This window comes from Capra hircus, chromosome 11, assembly GCF_001704415.2.
Source record: "Capra hircus breed San Clemente chromosome 11, ASM170441v1, whole genome shotgun sequence".
Taxonomy (NCBI): domain Eukaryota; kingdom Metazoa; phylum Chordata; class Mammalia; order Artiodactyla; family Bovidae; genus Capra; species Capra hircus.
Window position 1 is genome coordinate 61017137 of NC_030818.1, and position 22652 is coordinate 61039788.

General features: G+C 35.5%; 1 protein-coding gene across 6 annotated transcripts in view; it reads left to right on the top strand.

Moving 5' to 3' along the window:
* Nucleotides 1–22652, top strand: part of EHBP1 (EH domain binding protein 1) — a 356781-nt gene that overhangs the window by 152058 nt on the left and 182071 nt on the right. For 4 of the 6 annotated variants that reach the window (XM_018055410.1, XM_018055414.1, XM_018055412.1 and 1 more), the window contains exons 8-10: nucleotides 12349–12453; nucleotides 13103–13225; nucleotides 16733–16973. In XM_018055410.1, coding sequence (XP_017910899.1) covers nucleotides 12349–12453; nucleotides 13103–13225; nucleotides 16733–16973 — 469 coding nt within the window. The remainder of the gene's footprint in view (nucleotides 1–12348; nucleotides 12454–13102; nucleotides 13226–16732; nucleotides 16974–22652) is intronic. The other 2 variants (XM_018055415.1, XM_018055413.1) reach the window with 1 other exon arrangement.

Consider the following 22652-nt stretch of genomic DNA (forward strand, 5'->3'; position numbering starts at 1 on the left):
GAAAATAGAAGCAGAGAGGTGGGGCATTTCTAGTCTCTTAAGCTAAAAAGTTTGCAAGGTATCAAGCTAACTCTTAAAGAGAGTTTGAGACACCAGGATGAGAGACTGAAGATAGCAAGAGCATTTCTTCTCAGTGTTTATAACTCAAATGTATCAACTAAAAGAATAGTAGAAGTGGCAGAAGATAGAAATTACCAATTCAGCCTACTTTCTATGTTACTCTTAAACCATAATGCTGCTTGGCTTGTACTAAGGACAACTGAACATTATCTAGCACCCCATGCAAGACTCTGGGAGAATTCTGTGGATACTGAGAATCCATCTGACAGAACCACGAGGAAAGTAAGAACTCTGAAGAAGTTGGACGATCTCCAGGATTTATTTAGGAAAGAGACAAGAGACAATTAATAGTCCAAGTACCCATATGCATTCTTTAAGGATTTATCCTAGAAATGCAAGGTTGCTTTAACCATAGTAACAGAATAAAGGAGAAAAATCATATAATTACCTCAATAGATGCAGAAAGGAGCATTTGAAAAAATTCAATCCCAGTTTCTCAGCAGTTTTAATATAAATGAATTTCTTCATTTTGATAAATGGCATCTGTGGTGAGCCAACATCATATATAATGATGAAACACTGAACACTTTTCCTCCAAAGATTGGATAAAGGCCAGGATGTTTGCTGTCACCACTTTCATTCAATATTGTACTGAAGACCTTAGCAAGGGCACATGATACAAAATCGATATAGAAAATTTACATTTTTGTATATGAACAATAAACATTTGGAAGATTAGGTTAATGAAACAGTTTCATTTACAAAGGAGGCTGAAAGTAACATAGACTTCTTCAAAATGAATTTAGCAAAAGATGTAGAAAAACCTCTACCCTGAAAGCTATAATACATTATTGAAGGTAATTAAAGAAGATCTTATTAAATAGAGATTCTGTGTTTATAGATTGGAGAACTCAATATTGTAAAGATGTTATCTTCTCCACAAATAGATCTATGTTCAACTCAGTGCCATTCATAATGCTAGCAGGCGTTTTTTTCTGACTGTGCTGGGCTCTTCATTGTGGTGCATGGGCTTCTCTTGTTGCAGAGCACAGACTCTAGAGCATGGGCTTTAGTAGTTCTGGAGTGCGGACTCTAGTTCTGGCACACAGGCTCTCAAGCGTGCAGGCTCACTAATTGTGGCATGCTCGCATAATTCTGGTGTGCTGGCTTAGTTGCCCTGCAGCATGTGGGATCCTAGTTCCCTAATTGGAGAATGAACCCAGGTTCCTTGCATTGGAAGGCGAATTTTTAACCACTAGACCATCAGGATATCCCCTAGCAAGCTTTTTTAAAAGTAGACATTGATAGCTGATTCTGAAATACAATTGGATTTATAAAGGAACTGAATAGCCCAAACAATATTGAAAAGGAACAGAATTGTTAATACTGTCTGACATCAAGATTTACTGTAAAGCTGTGATAATTAATATAGTATGGTATTGGCATAGGAAAGACAGATGAGTGGAACAAAACATGAAGTCCTGAAATAGAAATGTCTTTGGTGAATTAATTTTTAGCAAAGGTGCAGGACAATTCAGTAAAGAAAGGAAAAGATTTTCAACAAATTATTCTGAAACACCTAGATATCTGCATGGAATGAGTCTCAATTCCCACATATACACAAACATTAATTCAAGGTAGATCATGGACCTAAATGTAAAAGCTAAAACTATAAAGCCTCTGAAGAAAAAAAGACTATATTTGTGGCCTGAGAGTGGACAGAAGGTTCTTCTACACAAGACACAGAAAGTAACAACCGTGAAAGAAAAATCTGATGAATTGACTTCGTAAAACTTTTAGGATGCATGCCATTGAAATAGGCCAATAAGAAAATGTATTGGCAAATTACAGACTAGAAGAAAATATTCAAGATGCATATATCTGACTTGTATCTGGAATAGGTTATTTTAATGTCCTCTAACTCAATAATAAAAAGACAACCCTTTTTTTTCCCCCCCCTGTGGTAATGGGCAAGGATTTGAACCTGTGGTTCACAAAGAAAGATACATCATTGGCCAGTAAGCATAAGAAAATATTGCTAGTGTCACTTGTCATCAGGGAAAAGCAAGTTAAAATCATCATGAAATACAGCTCCACATTCCCCAAGTGGTTAAAATTTAAAAGACTGGCAATAAATTCTCACTGTTGGTAAAGATATGGACCGACTGGAACTTTCATCCATTGTTCATGAAGAATATAATGGTAAGGTCACTTAGGAAGTTTCTTATAAACACTACAGATATACCTAGAGCATATGTTTATAATAATAAACATTAACATTAATAAATATTATAAAAATGCACCCCCTGACCAAGCATTCTGCTCCTTGTGGAGTGGAATCTTTATCCAAAAGAAATGAAAACATGTATCCAAAAAAGACTAGCACAAAAATGTTCATATTTTATTCATAAGAGCCCCAAACTGGAAACAGCTCAGCAATATGTCTGAACCATATTATATTTGTGAATGGAATACTATTCAGCAAAAAAAATGAACTATTGATGTGTTCAGCAACATGGATATATCTCAAAACGATCATGCTGAGAGAAAAAGGATTTACATGAGTGTATGTATTGTATGCTGTACTCCAAAGCCAAATTTGCCTGTTAATCCAGGTGTCTCTTGACTTCCTACTTTTATATTCCAGTCACCTGTAATAAAAAGGACATCTTTTTTTAGTTCTAGAAGGTCTTGTAGGTCTTGATAGAACTGTTCAACTTCAGCTTCTTCAGTTTGTTACTGGTTGGGGCATAGCTTGAATTACCGTGATATTGAATGATTTGCCTTGGAAACAAACAGAGATCATTCTGTCGTTTTGGGGATTGCATCTAAGTACTACATTTTGGACTCTTTGGTTGACTATGATGGCTACTCCATTTCTTCTAAGGGATTCTTGCCCACAGTAGTAGATAAAATGGTCATCTGAGTCAGTTTCACCCATTCCAGTCCATTTTAGTTTGCTGATTCCTAAATGTCGATGTTCGCTCTTGCCATCTCCTGTTTGACCACTTCCAATTTGCCTCGATTCATGGATCTAACATTCCAGGTTCCTTTGCAATATTGCTGTTTACAGCATCGGACTTTACTTCTATCACCAGTCACATCCACAACGGGGTGGTGGTTTTGCTTTGGCTCCATCTGTTCATTCTTTCTGGAGTTATTTCTCCACTGATCTCCAGTAGCATATTGGGCACCTACCAGCCTTGGGAGTTCCTCTTTCAGTATGCTATCTTTTTGCCTTTTCATACTGCTCATGGGGTTCTCAAGGCAAGAATACGGAAGTGGTTTGCCATTCCCTTCTCCAGTATACCAAATTTTGTCAGAACTCTCCACCATGACCTGTCTGTCTTGGGTGGCACTACACGGCATGGCTTGTAGTTTCATTGAATTAGACAAGGCTGTGGTCCATGTGATCAGATTGGTTAGTTTTCTGTGATTGTTTTCAATCTCTCTGCCCTCTGATGGAGAAGGATAAGAGTCTTATGGAAGCTTCCTGATGGAAGAGACTGACTGAGGGGGAAACTGGGTCTTGTTCTGATGGGCGGGGCCATGCTCAGTTCAGTTCAATTCAGTCACTCAGTCGTGTCCGACTCTTTGCGACCCCATGAATCGCAGCACACCAGGCCTCCCTGTTCATCACAATCTCCTGGAGTTCACTCAGACTCATGTCCATCGAGTCCGTGATGCCATCCAGCCATCTCATCCTCGGTCGTCCCCTTCTCCTCCTGCCCCCCAATCCCTCCCAGCATCAGAGTCCTTTCCAATGAGCCAACTCTTCTCATGAGGTGGCCAGAGTACTGGAGTTTCAGCTTCAGCATCATTCCTTCCAAAGAAATCCCAGGGTTGATCTCCTTCAGAATGGACTGGTTGGATCTCCTTGCAGTCCAAGGGACTCTCAAGAGTCTTCTCCAACACCACAGTTCAAAAGCATCAATTCTTCGGCACTCAGCCTTCTTCACAGTCCAACTCTCACATCCATATTTGACCACAGGAAAAACCATAGCCTTGACTAGACGGACCTCAGTTGGCAAAGTAATGTCTCTGCTTTTGAATATGCTATCTAGGTTGGTCATAACTTTTCTTCCACGGAGTAAGCGTCTTAATTTCATGGCTGAAATCACCATCTGCAGTGATTTTGGAGCCCCCCAAAATAAAGTCTGACACTGTTTCCACTGTTTCCCCGTCTATTTCCCATGAAGTGATGGGACTGGATGCCATGATCTTCATTTTCTGAATGTTGAGCTTTAAGCCAACTTTTTTGCTCTCCTCTTTCACTTTCATCAAGAGGCTTTTTAGCTCCTCTTCACTTTCTGCCATAAGGGTGGTGTCATCTGCATATCTGAGGTTATTGATATTTCTCCCGGCAATCTTGATTCCACCTTGTGCTTCTTCCAGTCCAGCGTTTCTCATGATGTACTCTGCTTATAAGTTAAATAAGCAGGGTGACAATATACAGCCTTGACGTACTCCTTTTCCTATTTGGAACCAGTCTGTTGTTCCATGTCAGTTCTAACTGTTGCTTCCTGACCTGCATACAGATTTCTCAAGAGAGCCATGCTCAGTACATCTTATATCCAATTTTCTGTTGATGGGTACAGCTGTGTTCCCTCCCGGCAATTTACCTGGGGCCAAACTATGTGGAGTAAATGAAAATAATGGTGACCTCCTTCAAAAGGTCCCATGCACACACTGCTGCACTCAGTGCTCCCAGCCCAGCAGCAGGCCACCACTAACCCACACCTCTGCTTCAGATTTCTGGACATTCCTGGGCAAGTCTGGGTCAGTCTTTTGTGGGGTCACTACTCCTTTCTCCTGGGTCCCGGTGTGCACAAGGTTCTGTTTGTGCCCACCAAGAGTCTATTTCCCAGTCCTGTGTAAGTTCTGGCTGCTCTTTCGTGGGGTTAATGGCGACCTGGTCATAGCAAGTGCCCTCTTCCAACAACACAAGAGAAGACTCTACACATGGACGTTACCAGATGGTCAATACCGAAATCAGATTGATTATATTCTTTGCAGCCAAAGATGGAGAAGCTTTATACAGTCAACAAAAACAAGACCCAGAGCTGACTGCGGCTCAGATCATGAAACCTTATTGCCAAATTCAGACTCAAGTTGAAGAAAGTGGGGAAAACCACTAGACCATTCAGGTGTGACCTAAATCAAATCCCTTAGTATTATACAGTGGAAGTGAGAAATAGATTCAAGGGATTAGATCTGATAGATTGCCTGACAAACTATGGATGGAGGTTGGTATAGGAGGGAGGGATCAAGACCATGCCCAAGAAAAAGAAATGCAAAAAAGCAAAATGGCTGTCTGAGGAAGCCTTACAAATAGCTGTGAATAGAAGAGAGGCCAAAAGCAAAGGAAAAAAGCAAAGATATACCCACTTGAATGTAGAGTTCCAAAGAATTGCAAGGAGAGATAAGAAAGCCTTCCTCAGTGATCAGTGCAAAGAAATAGAGGAAAACAATAGATAGGGAAAGACTAGAGATCTCTTCAAGAAAATTAGAGATGCCAGTGGAACATTTCATGGAAAGATGGGCTCGATAAAGGACAGGAATGGTATGTACCTAATAGAAGCAGAAGATATTAAGAAGAGGTGTCAAGAATACGCAGAAGAACTATACAAAAAAGATCTTCATGACCCAGATAATCACGATGGTGTGATCACTCACCTAGAGCCAGACATCCTGGAATGTGACATCAAGTGGGCCTTAGGAAGCATCACACGAACAAAGCTAGTAGAGGTGATGGAGTTCCAGTTGAGCTATTTCAAATCCTAAAAGATGATGCTGTGAAAGTGCTGTACTCAATAACCAGCAAGTTTGGAAAACTCAGCAGTGGCCCCAGGGCTGGAAAAGGTCAGTTTTCATTCCAATCCCAAAGAAAGGCAATACCAAAGAATGCTCAAAGTACCGCACAATTGCACTCATCTCACACGCTAGTAAAGTAATGCTCAAAATTCTCCAAACCAGGCTTCAGCAATACATGAGCCGAGAACTCCCTGATGTTCAAGCTGGTTTTAGAAAAGGCAGAGGAACCAGAGATCAAATTGCCAACATTCCCTGGATTATCAAAAAAGCAAAAGAGATTCAGAAAAACATCTATTTCTACTTTATGACTATGTCAAAGCCTTTGAGTGTGTGGATCACCACAAATTGTGGAAAATTCCGAAAGAGATGGAAATACCAGACTACCTCACCTGCCTCCTGAGAAATCTGTATTCATGTTAGGAAGCAACAGTTAGAACTGGCCATGGAACAACAGACTGGTTCCAAATAGAGAAAGGAGTATGTCAAGGCTGTATATTGTCACCCTGCTTATTTAATTTATATGCAAAGTACATCATGAGAAACACTGGGCTGGATGAGGCACAAGCTAGAATCAAGGTGGTCGGAGAAACATCAGTAACCTCAGATATGCAGATGACACCACCCTTATGGCAGAAAGCAAAGAAGAACTAAAGATCATCTTGATGAAAGTGAAAGAGGAGAGCGAGAAAGTTGGCTTAAAGCTCAACATTCAGAAAACTAAGATCATGGCATCTGGTCTGATCACTTCATGGGAAATAGATGGGGAAACAGTGGAAACAGTGGCTGACTTTATTTTGGGGGGCTCCAAAATCACTGCAGATGGTAACTGCAGCCATGAAACTAAAAGACGCTTGCTCTTATGACCAACCTAGACAGCATATTAAAAAGCAGAGACATTACTTTGCCAACAAAGGTCCATCTAGTCAAGACTATGGTTTTTCCAGTGGTCATGTATGGATGTGAGAGTTGAACTATCAAGAAAGCTGAGCACTGAAGACTTGATGCTTTTGAACTGTGGTGTTGGAGAAGACTCTTGGGAGTCCCTTGAACTGCAAGGAGATCCAGCCAGTCCATCCTAAAGGAAATCAGTTCTGGGTGTTCTTTGGAAGGACTGATGTTGAAGCTGAAACTCCAATACTCTGGCCATCTGATGCGAAGAAATGAGTCATTTGAAAAGACCCTAATGCTGGGAAAGATTGAAGTCAGGAGGAGAAGGGAACGACAGAGGATGAGGTGGTTGGATGGCATCACCGACTCAATGGAAATGAGTTGAAGTCAACTCCAGGAGTTGGTGATGTACAGGGAGGCCTGGCATGCTGCAGTCTATGTGGTTGCAAAGAATCAGACACGACTAGTGACGGAACTGAACTTATGTTCTGCATGTTTCCATTTACATGATGTTCTAGAAGAGGCAAAACTAATCTTGTGTTAAAAACATTAGAATAGTGTCAGCTAGTGTATTTGGAGATTGTCTGAAAAGAGGCATGAGAGAATTTGCGGGAGTCTGGTGGTGGTGCAGTACTCTGCCTCTTGTGTCACATGGATGTATATACATTTGTCAAAATTCATTGAATTGTACAGTTTAAGATTATACCTGTCATATATGTGCATGACTAAAATGCTGGAAGGTAATATGAGAATTATAATAAATTCACTAGATTAGCAAGAAAATGAATGATTTCAACTTTCTGATTTATTGATCTACTGTGTGGTAGCTAGTCTTCAAAGATTGTCCTCCAGTGAGTGAAAAAGGCCTCTCAATATTCATGCCCTTTTGTAGTCCCCTCCCCGTCTTCTGGGCTGGTTCCATAAATCACTTTTAATCAATAGAATGCAGTGAGGAAGTGACATTCTGTAACTTCCAAAGCTAAGTTGTAGCTTCTACCTTGGCCCCTTGTAGTGTTTTGTGTGAGATACTGGTTGCCATGTAAAATGTCCAGCTACCCTGGGTTGCTGTGTTGAAAGGAAACCCCAAAATACCCATATTGATAGCTATTTACAGTGCTAGGGGGTAGGGGGAGAGATGCCTGAACAGTCCCCAGTTGTTCCAGCCTCTCAGCTGAACACCAAACATGCATTTGAAGAAACAGTTTTAGACAGCCAGCCCAGTTCAATGTTTTGGTGATTTAATCCCAAGCTACTCTCTAACTGCAGTGAACCACTCGGCTGAGTCCAGTCAATCCACAGAACTGTGAGAGGTGATAATTTGTTTTAAACCACCAAATTTTAGGTTGGTAGCTAAAACTAACGTTTCTAGAGATAAATGAAATGTGTTGTACATAGATGCATAATCTATACACATGTAGATATATAGACAGATGTAAGATTAAAAACACAATTGCCAAAATTTAAAAATAAGGTGTATGTCTTTCTATCTTTATAAAAATTATGGCTAGTATTAGGACTTTCATTCAGTTTATTCATTCATTCATTTGCAATATGATCTACTAATGGGATTGAAAATCACATTATTAAACATATTATATCCATAAATTAAATATTTATGGGCTCAAAGCCTATGAAAAAAGTGATGTCCTTCTAAACTTGATCTCTGTCAAGAGGTTGCAGTGTTACTATCTTAGACCATTTTAAAATGAGATATGCCTGTACTGAATCCTATACTTTGGAGGGAAGAATGAGGATGCTATAAGATTTGTAGGTATGTTGTGCCTCTAGGTAGCCCCCACCCCACCCCCACACTGGCCCTTTTAACTCCACTACAGACTTTCTTAAAAAGAAAAACCCACCTATTCTTTGTGACACCACTTCTATCCCCCTGTTTTGGTCCGGTGTGATAATCTCTCATGGTCAATTTCTATCTTCTTTTGCCTTCCTAACAATAAAGAAGAGTCTCAAATTACTTGACCCTGTGCTTCGATTGCTTGCCCCTAATTTAGTTTGCCTTCTTATTCTCACCAATATGAAACAAGTCTAGATTGACACCCTGTTACTGATGACTTAATACTGCACTATAGGTTTATTGCTCAGTTTGAGTAGTGCTAGGGTAGGTAGAAATTATATTTTGTGCTATTACATATCATTATTAAATAACATTTTCCAAAGTGTAGACTTTTGGTGAAATAAGTCTTTAATAAATATATATATATAAATATATTGGGCCAGGGAATTTTTTTGATCAGGGTGGTATATTACTAGGAAAGTGTCCCACATAAAAAAATTCTGGGAATTTATGTTGTGAACCTTCTTTTAAACTTTTAGCTTCTGTTTTTCTGATTATACATGTAAAACATATTGACTGCAAGAAATTTGGAAGTAAAAGAAATGTACTTCTTTTTTTAAAGGAGAAATATATAACAAAATTTGTATTTTAGGCTGTGCATCAGCATATGCAAATACCAGTTGACTTATTTTCATAAGTTTCACAGGCAACTGTAGCTTGGTGTGGCCAAACTGAATAGCCCCCACTATAGTTCTAGAACTAATGTCCACACAGTCACCCAAGACAGAAGCTTGGCAGGTATCCTAGATTCCTTTCCCCACTCCCCATATCAAATTAAAACCTTCAAAACTTTCTTCTTAATTTATTCTTTAATTAGCAAATATTTACTAAGTCCCTCCCTTCATGAAGTCATGATGCTGAACTGCTCATCTTTTATCTTCCTATCCTGTTTTTTTTCAATTGTTGCTACTATGTCGCTCTTGGTATGATGTTTCTAAAATATGCATTTGATCTTACAATGGCTTCTCAGAGCTTTCAGAGTAAACTTCACATTCTTCATTTTGGTCACTGTAACCTTCATGACACCACATTGGCCAGCCTCATCTCATTCCATTCCCCATCCCTGACATCTTAACCCCCAAGCAACTTGCTGTTCCTCAGGTATATCATATTCTCATTTGCCTCCCTTGCATTGTTGTGGAAGGTCCTCCCCTTTCTTTTTTAATAATAACATTGATATCTATTTGTTTTATTTTCACTCAATAACTCCAGGAAGTCTTCCCAACCTCAGCCTGAGTTATACGCCTCTCTTCCAGTTTCACTTAGCCTACGATGCATGTCTCAATTATAACATATATCATATTTATCACATATTGCCTTACTTATCTATCTGCCTCCCAAAAGGATAATAGGTACTTGAGAAATGTTTATTATGTAGATAAATGGTATTTCTTTGGAGATTGCTTCTTTTTATGATCTGGATCATTTGTGAATGAATTCTAGAAGCAGAGGATCTAGGTGTTAAGTAAGGATTTATTTAAGATATGGATAAATAAGGAAAGCTAGGATAGGAAGGACAATTTATTGAGACAGGGATGGAAATAAGTAGTTACTTTGGGTTAGTTAATGACGGAGTGGTCCTTAGTGGTTTTACTTTATTTATTTTTTATCAGTGGTTTTAGATTTTTTTTATCAGTGGTTTTAGATATCACCAAAAGCATGATGAGGAGAAGGAAATACTCTGAACATTCAGAAAAATTACAATGTAAATAATTTAGTCATGTGATAGTCACTTTGATAGCATTTAAATGAATGTCCATTTTGTACATAAAAGTGTATAATGGAACAATAATAATGTTTTGAAGGTAAGGACCAAATTTAATGTTTCTTTAGTATTCCGTATATTGCCCCTTATATAAGATGTTTGAATAAATGATTTCTACTGTCATTGAAAATATATCTAAGAATATTAAATAAAATGTGTAAAGAAAGTACAAATCTTTGAGCATTATTTTAAAATATTTTAACCAGTAATTGCACATCTGGGAATAAAGTGCAAATAAATGCTACTAATATACATGATAAAATGTGAATATTAATAATAATACCTCAGGATATATTTGAGAATCAACTAATAACATATGCAGAGCCCTTTCTACTTCTTAATAGAGGTTAACTGCTGTTAACTAATGTTACTAATATTTGTTTTTTTTCATATTTTTTTAAGTTATAAATATCTGCAAACTTTTAAAAATACAAAACTAGTAATGAATGAAAAAAAGTCAGCCATGCACTGGTAGTCACATAGCATAGATTCTTCACTCTATTACACTTCCTTGAAAATTGCAAAGTTACAGTAACTAGTAGTTTGGGGTAAGAAATCTACTTTAAGAATGAATTCTTCCTGTTGAGGAATTTGCTAGGTTAATTTGAGTCAGAATGAGATTTAAACTATTGGAAGGATAAAATGGAAGAAGATACTTTATAAAAACTGATTATTTAGCTCATATTATTCACAGACAAAGAGTCCAGTTAGTATTAATTCTGTTTACTCTTTTTTTATTTTCCATGATTGACTATCTCAAGCAATCTTATTCATACAAAATATATTTCTCATTCAGACAAGGGAAATGAATACGTTTGTCAGTTTTTCTAGTAGTCGTTTATGGTCTTTTTCAGTGTTAATATCTTTCTTTATCAATGGTAAATTCCATGAGGGCAAAACTATGCCTGATTTTTTTTCATTCTTATGTTCCAAACATGGTACTTGGCACAGAGTGATAAATAAGTATTTATTTGTTCAACAACAAATGATTGGATGAAGACAACCTTATTACAACCATGTATTTATATTATGTGGTTCAAATAAAATTTAGACTCTACATTTGTGTGTTAAAGAACAGCATTTTAATGCTGGATTTGCAACTGTTTTCTATTTCTAACCATTTTATTTCCCACTGAATGATCTGGATCTGTTTGGTTTGTCCTAATGCCTAAGTTATTGCCAAGTTTTAACTTTGGAAATAGCAAGGATTAACTAGAATACTCTAGTAGGTTCTTAATATTTTATTCCAAGCTAATTTTCACCCAGTGAATCATAATTTCACATATTTGGAGTTGTCCAAAACATGTATGACTCATTTTTAAAAATTCTATTTATGTACAGAATGAATTTTTATTTTAATATTTTGCTGTCTGTTCCTGTCTTTTTTATTCTGTCTCTTACTGGCTAAATAAGATATCCTAAAGCAAATACTCAGGAGTTCCCTTAAAAGCACAAATTCTCTAGAAAGCAGGAGTAGAAAATAGCAATTGCCTGCTTTTATTATTTTGTGCTGATTTTTAACATTCTAGAATATTAACAAGTGCTTATTATGTTCATGATTCATGTAGATATATTCTTAAATCCTTTAATTTAAATTTAGAATACTATAAAACAAATAGCACATATTTTCTGTGGTATCTGATGAAAATTTTTCTATTCTATTTTTAATGCCTTCATTTAAAGCCCTATTTTACAAATGTAGAATGTGAGAGTTATTATCTTTGTTTTGTATTTGTTAACCTAGTTAATAGTACTAATATAAATTTTAACAAAAATGTTCTCTATTAGTACAGCATCACTTTCAGTTAAATACATCTGTTGTAGTTTATCAAAATAACATCCTCTGACTGTATTCTTTTGATTAACCAAATATCCCCTCTCTTTGTCTTTTTGAGTAACAGCATGCTTCTATGACTCTTTAATTAAGTGACCTTTCCTTACATTTGTCTCGACTGGCTTCTGTTTACAGAAATTGTAAACCAATTGAATGCTCTGAGCAGCTTAGATGAAGATCAAGATGACTGCATAAAGCAAGCAAATATGCCTTCAGCTAAATCAGCCAGTTCCTCTGAAGGTCTAAGAGCTTTCTTCCTTTCTTTCTGCTTCTGATTGCCTGTATTTACTGTGACCTGCTACCTCTTGTTTCTGTCTGTACTTAGCTGTCAGTTTTGTCTTTGTGCATTTCCTTTAATAAATTTTCTTTGGTAATTTGTAGTGCACCAACAGGCAACAGCATAACATAACTTACCATCTTTAGCAAAACCCGTATTAGGATGATAGGCAGTGATTTTTAAATATCTTATAATAATTGGTCATATGACATATTTATTTAGTTAGCTTATATATTGTAACAATATTGTTTTAAAAATATTTGCTTGTATTACATAAGTTTGAATTATTCAATAATTTAGGAGTGAAAGATGTTTTTTCTCAGAATATATGTTAGTACTTTTTTATTGAATCAAGTAAGATTGAGATGAGTTTCTCTATTTATTGTCTGTTATTTTCAAATTCATATGCATATGTCTGTTTTCTTTTATTTGAATATGTTGGTATGCTACAAAATACTTGAATGGCATTCTTTCATTGGTAAAATGCTATATCTTATTATTTGCAGGTATTATTAGTGTAAATTTTTACAGTTTGAAATGTTTCATGAATGAATAATAATTATGCTTAGCTCTATGTAACCACAGTGAACTGACACATATGTTTATTTTCAGAGCTTATCAACAAACTTAACTTTTTGGATGAATCAGAAAAGGACTTGGCCACTGTGAATTTAAATCCATTTGGTGATCCTGATGTAGCAGAATTAAACCCGTTTGGAGATCCTGATTCAGAAGGTAGCACATTTTTTCTTTACTTTTGAAGTCTTTATTTAGTCAAGTTCTCATGATTTGTAAGGACAGAAAGAGATTTTTTTGTTTTGTTTTAAAGACTTATAAATTTTATTTATAATGACTATTATTTATTCAGTACCAGTTGCAATTGATCAGCAATTCTGGATAGCTTCTATTGAATTATTTTTAAAGAAAAAAGAAAGCCTACATAAATATTTACTTGGGGCTTATTTTTTTTTAACTCTTTATTAGTTTGATCGAATAGTGAAGCTCTAATATTAGATATAACAGTATTTTACTTAGCTGGCATACAGTAAAGTCTCATTATTTTGGCCTTACCAAGCAAGATCAGGTTGTGGGAAATACCCATATTAGGATGGTGGAGGTAGCCTCTCTCTATATACAGCTTCTCCACCCTCACACCTCAGTCTGATGAGCCTCTCCACCCCTAATTCCCTGTCTCCAGCTGGGAATTATTCTCAGTAACAAAAGTTAAACTGTGCATGTGAATGTCACAGAACAGAAGAAAAGATTTAAGAGCTACTCCTGTCATATATACAACATACATAGAAGAAATAAAATCAAGGTTTTTTTTTCCTTAGTCATTTTTCTTATCAAGTAGTTTCAACCTATTAAAGCTTAGAAAAGAGCTATTAAAGAAATAAGACCTTTGTTTAATTAAAATCTGTTTGCTCAAAGTAAATGCAAGAATGAGTAACCCCTGTTTGCATCTTTTAGACTGCTCTTATGACATCCTCCTGAGCTTTAAAGAATTTTGCTACTGCAGATCATTGTGAAAATGAGATTTCAATTTAAGGATTCACTGTATGAAATAACATTTCATAATCTACTTCTTCTTTTCTTTCCTTTACTTTCTCCCTTCTTATCAAATTCTAAATTAGTAAGTTTAGATTAATGAGGTTGTATTTTTTTGTGACTTATTTTATATTAAAGTATTTGAAATCTTAATGATTATAATAATCTTAGAAGTAATCTGGTTCAGCAGCCTCTTTTCACAGATTAGGGAGCTGAGGCCCAGAGGAATTAAGTGATTTGAACAAGAACTTCAGGTAAATGGAGGTGGAGTTGGAGCTCAGATTACTAATCAAGTGTCTTCTTTTGACCACAAAGCTCCTTAATTACATAGTATATATGTCTGAATACACTGAGTTAAAAAAAATTACCAAAATATTTTTAGATAGGAGTATTTGAGATTTTCATTTTAAAATTAAATAAGTAATTTAAAAAAATATATGTGTGTCTGTTTCCGAGGTATAGAAAAGAGTACTACAGAATGCATATATTGTATTTCTATTTTGGAAAGGTTAAGAGAGCCTTATTCAGAATCTTTAATTATGCGTATAGAGCCAAAAATAAACTTGACAGCCAGTATTTTCTTTAATTAAACACTTCTTGAAGACTTTAGAATAAGTATTTTCTATTAGGAGAATATTTATTTTTCTTGAAATAATGTATTATTAATTTTTATGATTAAAAACATGCATTCTCAAGTAACACAAGTAGTTAGGAAAGAAAAAAATGTGTTGCAGTTGTTTAGATATTTGTTTTTTTTTTGTTTTGCTTTTATAGTTTCAATTCTCCTCTTAGATTCATGACAGTCTGTGTTCACTGACCTGTTTAGAAAGTCATTTTTAAATGTATGTTATCCTTTAAATGAAATAATCTCATCTTAAACTCTCCTTTGTTGCTATTCTATCATCTTCAAATCTTGCTCTATAGTTTGAGTACTTTCTTGCTTTTGGTTTTATAACTTAAGAACTTGCTTGGATCAATTTTTGTAATCCTTTACCTGAAAGTTAAAAAAAAAATGGTATTTCCATTGAACAACTTTTGTTTATTTCTTAAGCATTTGAGACTTGGGATTTGTTAATAAAAAATTGAGTCAGCAAAAGAACTCTTTCAGTCTCTTCTACGCTCAGAGAAAAGATAATACTTCATTTAGATTAGCATAAAGCTTATTGTGGTGTTTGAGTATTATCCTGGTGTTACTAAACATACAGTTACTGAGTTTCTTCTCTACCTTAGGCTGTTTCTAAATTCATTTCACTGTTGATTTATTATGATTTTATGAATTCTGTTCAATACTTCATGATTGCTTCACCATGGTGTATAGAATTTCAATTTAGAGTTGTTTGTTATAGTTATCTTTTGAATATAAAGACAAAATAATTTTTCTGGGCTAATGTCTAACATATAAGTAAAAGTAGTTTGACTCTAAAACATAAAAATCATAAATATATGTCAATGAAGAGATTTTTATGTTAATTGGATTATATTGTTTGAAATGTCACTTATGAAACAATCATTTTTCTTGAAGATTTTAATAACCAATTTTCTGCCTTCTTCTCCTAGAAATATTTTGTTAGAGTTGCATGGCATAATTAAAATTACTTTTGAACTGTTCTGTGATTATCCGCTTTCTGAAACTTTTTTCCAATTTAGGGAAATGTTTATATCATTAAAATCTAAATTTTAAACAGTTTTATTATACATTCCAGTTTTGGGTGTTTTTTTTGGTGGGGGGCCATGCTATGGAGCTTATGGGATCTTAGTTCCCTGACCAGGGATTGGACCCAGGCCCATGGCAGTGAAAACACAGAGTACTAACCACTGAACTTCTGTGAAACTCTCCCTAGTTTTGTTTTAAAATATTAATAAACATAAAAGCAAAATGCTGTTACTAAGTACTCCATAAGTATTTTTGGAGGACATGATACTATCGTAGTGCTTTTTGTGCTGTGAAGTCAGATTTTATTTTTAAGAGTACCTTTGTTTTCAAATTGAAATTTGTAGTAAAATTTAGAATTTAGTGGAATACATCTATCAGTATGATTTTAATGTAGCTCTTTCAACTTTAGAAGTCTTGTTATTCCTTTATGTTATTATATAAAGCATTGACTGAATATGAATTATGTTGAAAAGGCCCATTAAAAGCTGTAAAGATTTAAGGTCTTATAGTATACAGAAACCTGGTCTTTGAAGACTTCACAAAAACAAATTCAGTGACATATGGTGTATTTTTGATATATTCCAGAATGAATTTTCAGATTCCTAAGTGATCTCTGCTTGTGTAACTACCAGAGACCATTCCAAAATTAAGTTCATTTTATGTTTTTTTTAAAAGCAGAAATTTTTATATGTCAGTTTGGGGTGGGGCAACTTAGTATAGTGAAATAAAATAAGCAACAATAGATATTGTACCTCTAAGAAGGTTAAAATTTCCAAAATCAGCATACCATAATGTCAATTTAGAAGAGATGCTGAGACTATTAACAATTCAAAGATGCTATTTCAGAGAGCGCCTAGAGAAGTAGACAAAAATCTTAGATATCACATCTTCTGAACTTAGCCCCTCTAAAACATAGTATTGATTTACACTCTTTCAACCTCATAGAGTATTTATTCAAGATTGAGTGTTTTTGAAGACTAAATATATAAGCAAGTATCAGGTAGTATTAATTTAATTCATCTTTTGCTATTGTTTTCTAGAACAAATCACTGAAACAATTTCACCTAAAAAACCAGAAGAATCCTTTTATAGTAACAGCTATAATCCCTTTAAAGAGGTACAGACTCCACAGTATTTGAACCCATTTGATGAGCCAGAAACCTTTGTAACTGTAAAGGATTCTCCGCCCCAGTCTACAAAAAGAAAAAATATAAGACCAGTGGACATGAGCAAGTATCTCTATGCTGATAGCTCTAAAGCTGAAGAAGAAGAGTTGGATGAGTAAGTACATTTCATTTTGTAATCATCATATTTTAACTAAAGAGGTCTTTCTGTAATATATCTTTGTGTGCATGTATGCTCAGTCATGTCTAACTCTTTGTGACCTCATGGAGTATAGTCCACAGGCTCTTCTGCCCTGGGGATTATCCTGGCAAGAATTCTGGAGTGGGTTGCCGTTTCCTCCTCCAAAGGATCTTCCTGACCCGTGAATTGAACCTGTATCTCCTGCATTGGCAGGTGGATTCTTTACCACTGAGCCACTTGGGAAGCCCTAATGTACCTTTAGTTGGGTAAAAAGAGGTCTGCTGCTTCTGCCTCTTTTTAGTCACTAAGTCATGTCCAACTCTTTGGAATCCAATAGACTGTAGCCCACCAGAGTCCTTTGTCCATGAGATTTCCCAGGCAAGAATACTGAAATGGGGTTGCCATTTCCTTCTCCAGGGATCTTCCCAACCCAGGGACTGAATCCACACCTCCTGCATTAGCAGACAGATTCTTTACTGCTAAGCCACCAGGGAAACCCCAAAAGAGGTCTGTCCCTATGTTAATATACAGTTTATAAGTTAGTATCTATCTCAACCCAAATCTAAATTTTTATAATCTTGACCCTCATTCTCTCACCCTCTTCCACATGATTATGTATGCATCTTAAACTAACAAATGAAGGAAATATGTTTCTTGAGTCACTGTTTAGAATTCCAATTGTATCTTCCCAAGCAACTATGTTATAAATGGTACATAAGTGTTTTTAATTGATTCTTGAAGGCATTACACTTCAGTTATGTTATGAGTCTATTGTGGGAGCCAAATAATTATTTCTGATATTGATTTGATGGGAAGATTTATTCAAATGCCAAGCAATGAGATCATAACATTTATAAATTCAGAATTATCTGCTTTTGCATTATTGTTTCTACCTAAAAGAGAGGTTTATTGACCACAGGCTCAATATATAAATAGCGTGATTTGGGCTTCCATTTTACTCAAATCCAGATTAGGAATAGGAGGGTGCATTCACATTGTATTCTGGAATTATACACTGCAACCCATGTAGTTGCACACTGTGGCCCTGAGTATGTTTGAAAATCAGCAATAAAACTTTTAGCCATAATGGAGTAGCATGGAGTATTTATAGCTTCTTGTCTTACACAACTAAAAAACTGAATAAAATGTATAAAATAACATTTTTTAGAAATAAAATTGCACAGGACCCCTGAGAGATCAGAAACAAGAAATGTGAACACTACAGTTGTCCACGCTTTATTAATAGAGTATTTCCAAGTGCAATTCAAGGAGAGAGAACGCAAACACTCCAGAATCTCCCTGTGCTGAGGAGGCAGAGTTTGGACTTTGAAGGTACTGAGGTAGCTAGAGTTTGTGTATAGAGTATCAGAGAGGAGAAAGCTACTCATAAAGAGTTTCAGCAATCTTTAGAAAGTTTCTCTTGAGTCTTTAACTGAGTACTAATCAGAGTATAGGGCTTCCCTGGTGGCTCAGACAGTAAAAAATCTGCCTGCAATGCAGGAGACCCTGGTTCAGTCCCTGGGTTGGGAAGATCCCCTGAAGAAGGGAATGGCTACCCCCTGCAGTATTCTGGCCTGGAGAATTCCACGGACAGAGGAGCCTGTTGGGCTACAGTCCGTGGAGTCACAAAGAATCAGACATGACTGAGCGACTTTGACTTCAAAATCAGAGTATACATATGAGGAAGTTACTGAGAACAAAGGATTAGACAGAACAATCCCTGGAGTTCATGTAGGATCAGAGTGATTTGGATTTCCACCAGCCAGAGAGAAAAGACATCCTAACATATGGGACATCAAGTTGAGTCCACAGAAAAGTATTGTCCCAGTAGTGGGACCAAATTAACCCTTGACTAAAGGCTGTTGTAGGCTTTCCCAACAAAGTTTAAAAGCAAATCTCAAAAGAGTCAGAATAATTTCACATAATTGTATCCCACACAGATCCCAAAAATATTGTATTAAAAAGAATGCCAAAAAATTCAGCATCCAACACAAAATTCATGATGTCTGACAGCCAGTCAATAATTGATCAGGCATGGAAAGAAGCAGGAAGTTCTGACTACTAATGAGGAGAAAACTCAGTCCTTAAATATGGATGCAGAAATGGTTCAGATGATGAAATTAATAGACAATTGTGGTAGTTTAACTATTATATAAATATACTCCAGATATTCAAGAAGGTGGAAGAAATCATGAGCATGGAATATAAAAAGTAAATTCAGATTCAGTTTATAAAGATGAAATATACAAAATCTGATGAAAAATACACTGGATAGGATTAATTCCATGTTAGATACTGCAGAAGGAAGTATTAGTGAACCTAAATTCTTGGCAATAGAAACTCTCCAGATTAAAACATAAAGGGGAAAAAAGTGAACAGAGGATCAATGGGCAACTTCAATTAACCTAAGTGTAACTGAAGTTCCCAAAGGAGAGGAAAGAAGATGAGGGAAACAGGAAAAAATGGTTGAGGAAATAATGACCAAAAGTTTTTGAAATTAAAAACATGTAAATCTACAGGTCTAAGCAGCTGGATTAACCACAAGAATGATGAGGAAACTATACCCAGGCATCTTAACAAAAGCAATTCAAGTTAGAAGATAGTGGGGTAATATATAACTACTGAAAGAAAGTAAGAAAAGTCACTCAGTTGTGTCCAACTCTTTGTGACCCCATGGATGCACAAGGTTCCTCCATCCATGGAATTTTCCAGGCAAAAGTACTAGAGTGGGTTGCCATTTCCTTCTCCAGGGAATCTTCCTGACCCAGGGATGGAACCCAGGCTTCCCGCATTGCAGACAGATGCTTTTACCCTCTGAGACATAGTCCAGGAAAAAGAAAAAAACCCACCAAAACAAATTTTTATTTCCGGGGGGGTGGGGGGAAGGTAAAAATAATGGACATTTCCGGACATGCAAAACCTGAGAGAATTCACGTTATCAGACTTGCTTTGCAAAAAATGTTACAAGGAAATCCTTCAGGCGGGAGAAAAATGACAGTAGTTGGAAATTTGGATCTACACAAAGGAATGATCAGCATAGGAAGTAGCAAATAGAATATATATAAAATACATGTCTTATTTTTAAAAACCTCTTTAAAAGATAATTGATCATTTAAAGTGTAAATAACAGTATATTCTGGGTTTTGGATAGGGATAGAAATAAAACAAATGATAGTAGTCACACAAGGGCTGAGCATGGGGAGATTGAATACTGTCTTAAGCTTTTTATACATGTTATTTGAAGATATACAGTATTGTCTTCTTTTCACAGATGACATAATCATTTATGTAGAAAATTATAAGGAATCTCTACAAAGTCTACTATAACTAAAAAGTAAATTTAGCAAGGTAAAGGATACAAGAGCAATTTATAAATTCAGATGTATTTCTCAATAGTAACAATTAACAATCAGAAGTAGAAAATTCTAGAATACCATATACAAAAGCATCCAAAAAAATAAACCAAAACTCAGGGATAATGTTGGACAAAGATGTTCAATGCAGTACCTGTGTGCTGAAAATGATAAAACATTGCTGAGACAAATAAATGGAGAGAAATGTTATAGCCAAGGATTCAAATTGATCCATAGATTCAGTGCTGTCCCAATCAAAATTTTGGTGTATTTTTGTAATAATTGATAACGCTAATTCTAAAATGTATACAGAAATATGATGGACCTAGAATAGCCAAAAGAATTTTGTGAAAGAATAAAGTTTGTTATATTATCCAGTTTCAGGACTCATTAACCAAGACATTCTGGTATTGGCTTAAAAGTAAACATATAGTTAAATGAAAGAGAATATAAATAAATCTAGAGCTAGATCCACACATATATTGCCAATTGATTTTTGACAAAAGTAGCACAGGAAGTCAGGCAAGGATAATCTTTACAACAAATGGTGCTCAAACAATTAAAGGTCTATATTCCCCAACCCCTCCAGAAGAGAACTGCAGTCCTTACCTCACAACAAATATAAAATTTTACTAAAAATAGATCATACACCTAAAAGTAAAAACTGAAACATGGGAACTTTTAGAAGAAAACATAGGAGAAAAATGAATTAGGCAAAAATTTCTTGAATAGAATGCAAAAAAAAAAAAAGTCAAAGGAAAAAAGTTATAATTTAGACTTCTTTAAAGTTAAATCTTTTGCTGTTTGAAAAACAGTTGTGAAGATAAAAAGTGTGGCCAGACTTCTTTGTAAAATACCTATCAGTCGAGACTTCTATCAAGTATATGTAAAGAACACTAGCTCAATGATAAGACAGACTGACTGTCTCTTTTAAAGAGAGAAAAGATTTGAACAGACATTTCACAGAAGATACAAGAATAGCCGACGTGTACATAAAAAGTTGTTCAACATCTTAGTCATCAAGGAAATGCAAATTAAAACCATATAAGATACCGGTACACACCCACCTGAATTGCTCAAATTTAAAAGACTTTACTATACAAGATACTGTCAGGGACATGGAGCCACTGGTACTCTCAGAACTCTCAAAGTTCTAAATGTAGCTATTTTAGAAAAAAAATTTGCCAGTTTTTGAAAAAGTTAAACATATTCCTATTGACCTAACCATTCCCATTCCTAGGTATTTAACCAAAAGAATCAAAGTGTATGTCCACAAAAAGTCATATATATGAATATTTAACAGCTTTATTTATCATAATAGCAAGATGCGGTAATAACCCCAGTGTCCACCAATAGTCAAATAAATAAGCAAATTGTAGTATATCTGTAACAGTGGAATACTACTCAGTAATAAGGAGCAAACTTTTGATACATGTAAGTGCATGGATCAGTTTGAAAGTTATTATGCTGACTGAAAAAAGTCAGACCAAAAAAGAGCATATACTATATGATATCCTTCATTTAAAACTAGAAAATACAAACAGTCTCTAATGAGAGAAAGTAGACCCATAGTTGCCTGAGACTGGAGGTGGAGGGAGGGAGGGATGGATGGATTAAAAGGGATGCAAGGAAACTTTTGGAGAATTGGAAATGTTTGTAGTCTTGATCGTGCTGATGGTTTCACGCTTATGTGCATATATAAAAAACTCAACAGGTTATACTCTTTAAATATGTGCCACTTACTGTATATCAATCATACCTAAATAAAGCTGTTAAAAAAAAAACACCCCACAGCAATATTTAACTTTATTAACAGAAATACTCTGTCACATGAGTGATTCCTAGCCTAGATTTCTTGGGCTTTAGGTTTGTTTGATGAAAATAATTGATGTGAAACAGGGAAGATCTACAGAATATTTTACATTTATTAAAAACTAAATAATAATATAGTGAGGCTATATGGGTCTTTGTTTTCCTTGGAAATACTGAATTTCATTGTACTGATGTTATTTAGACCTTAAGAAAAATAGTTATTTCTTTCAAAATGCAGTGTAGTAGGAATTTTTTTCAAAATATGGGATATATGAGTTGAGAGGTGAATAATAACAAGGCTTCTTTAATGTATAAAAATTGGGAGCATTTGGTTTGTGTGCAGTAAGAAATGTCATCCCTCTGCTGTACATTGGTCACCTCCCATTTTGAGCATTGCTTTGCTTATAGGTGCTGCGCTTTACAAGGGGCATTGATGATTCAAAGCATTGAGTAGAGTGAACAGAGTCATTAAAATCTCCAGAAACCACAT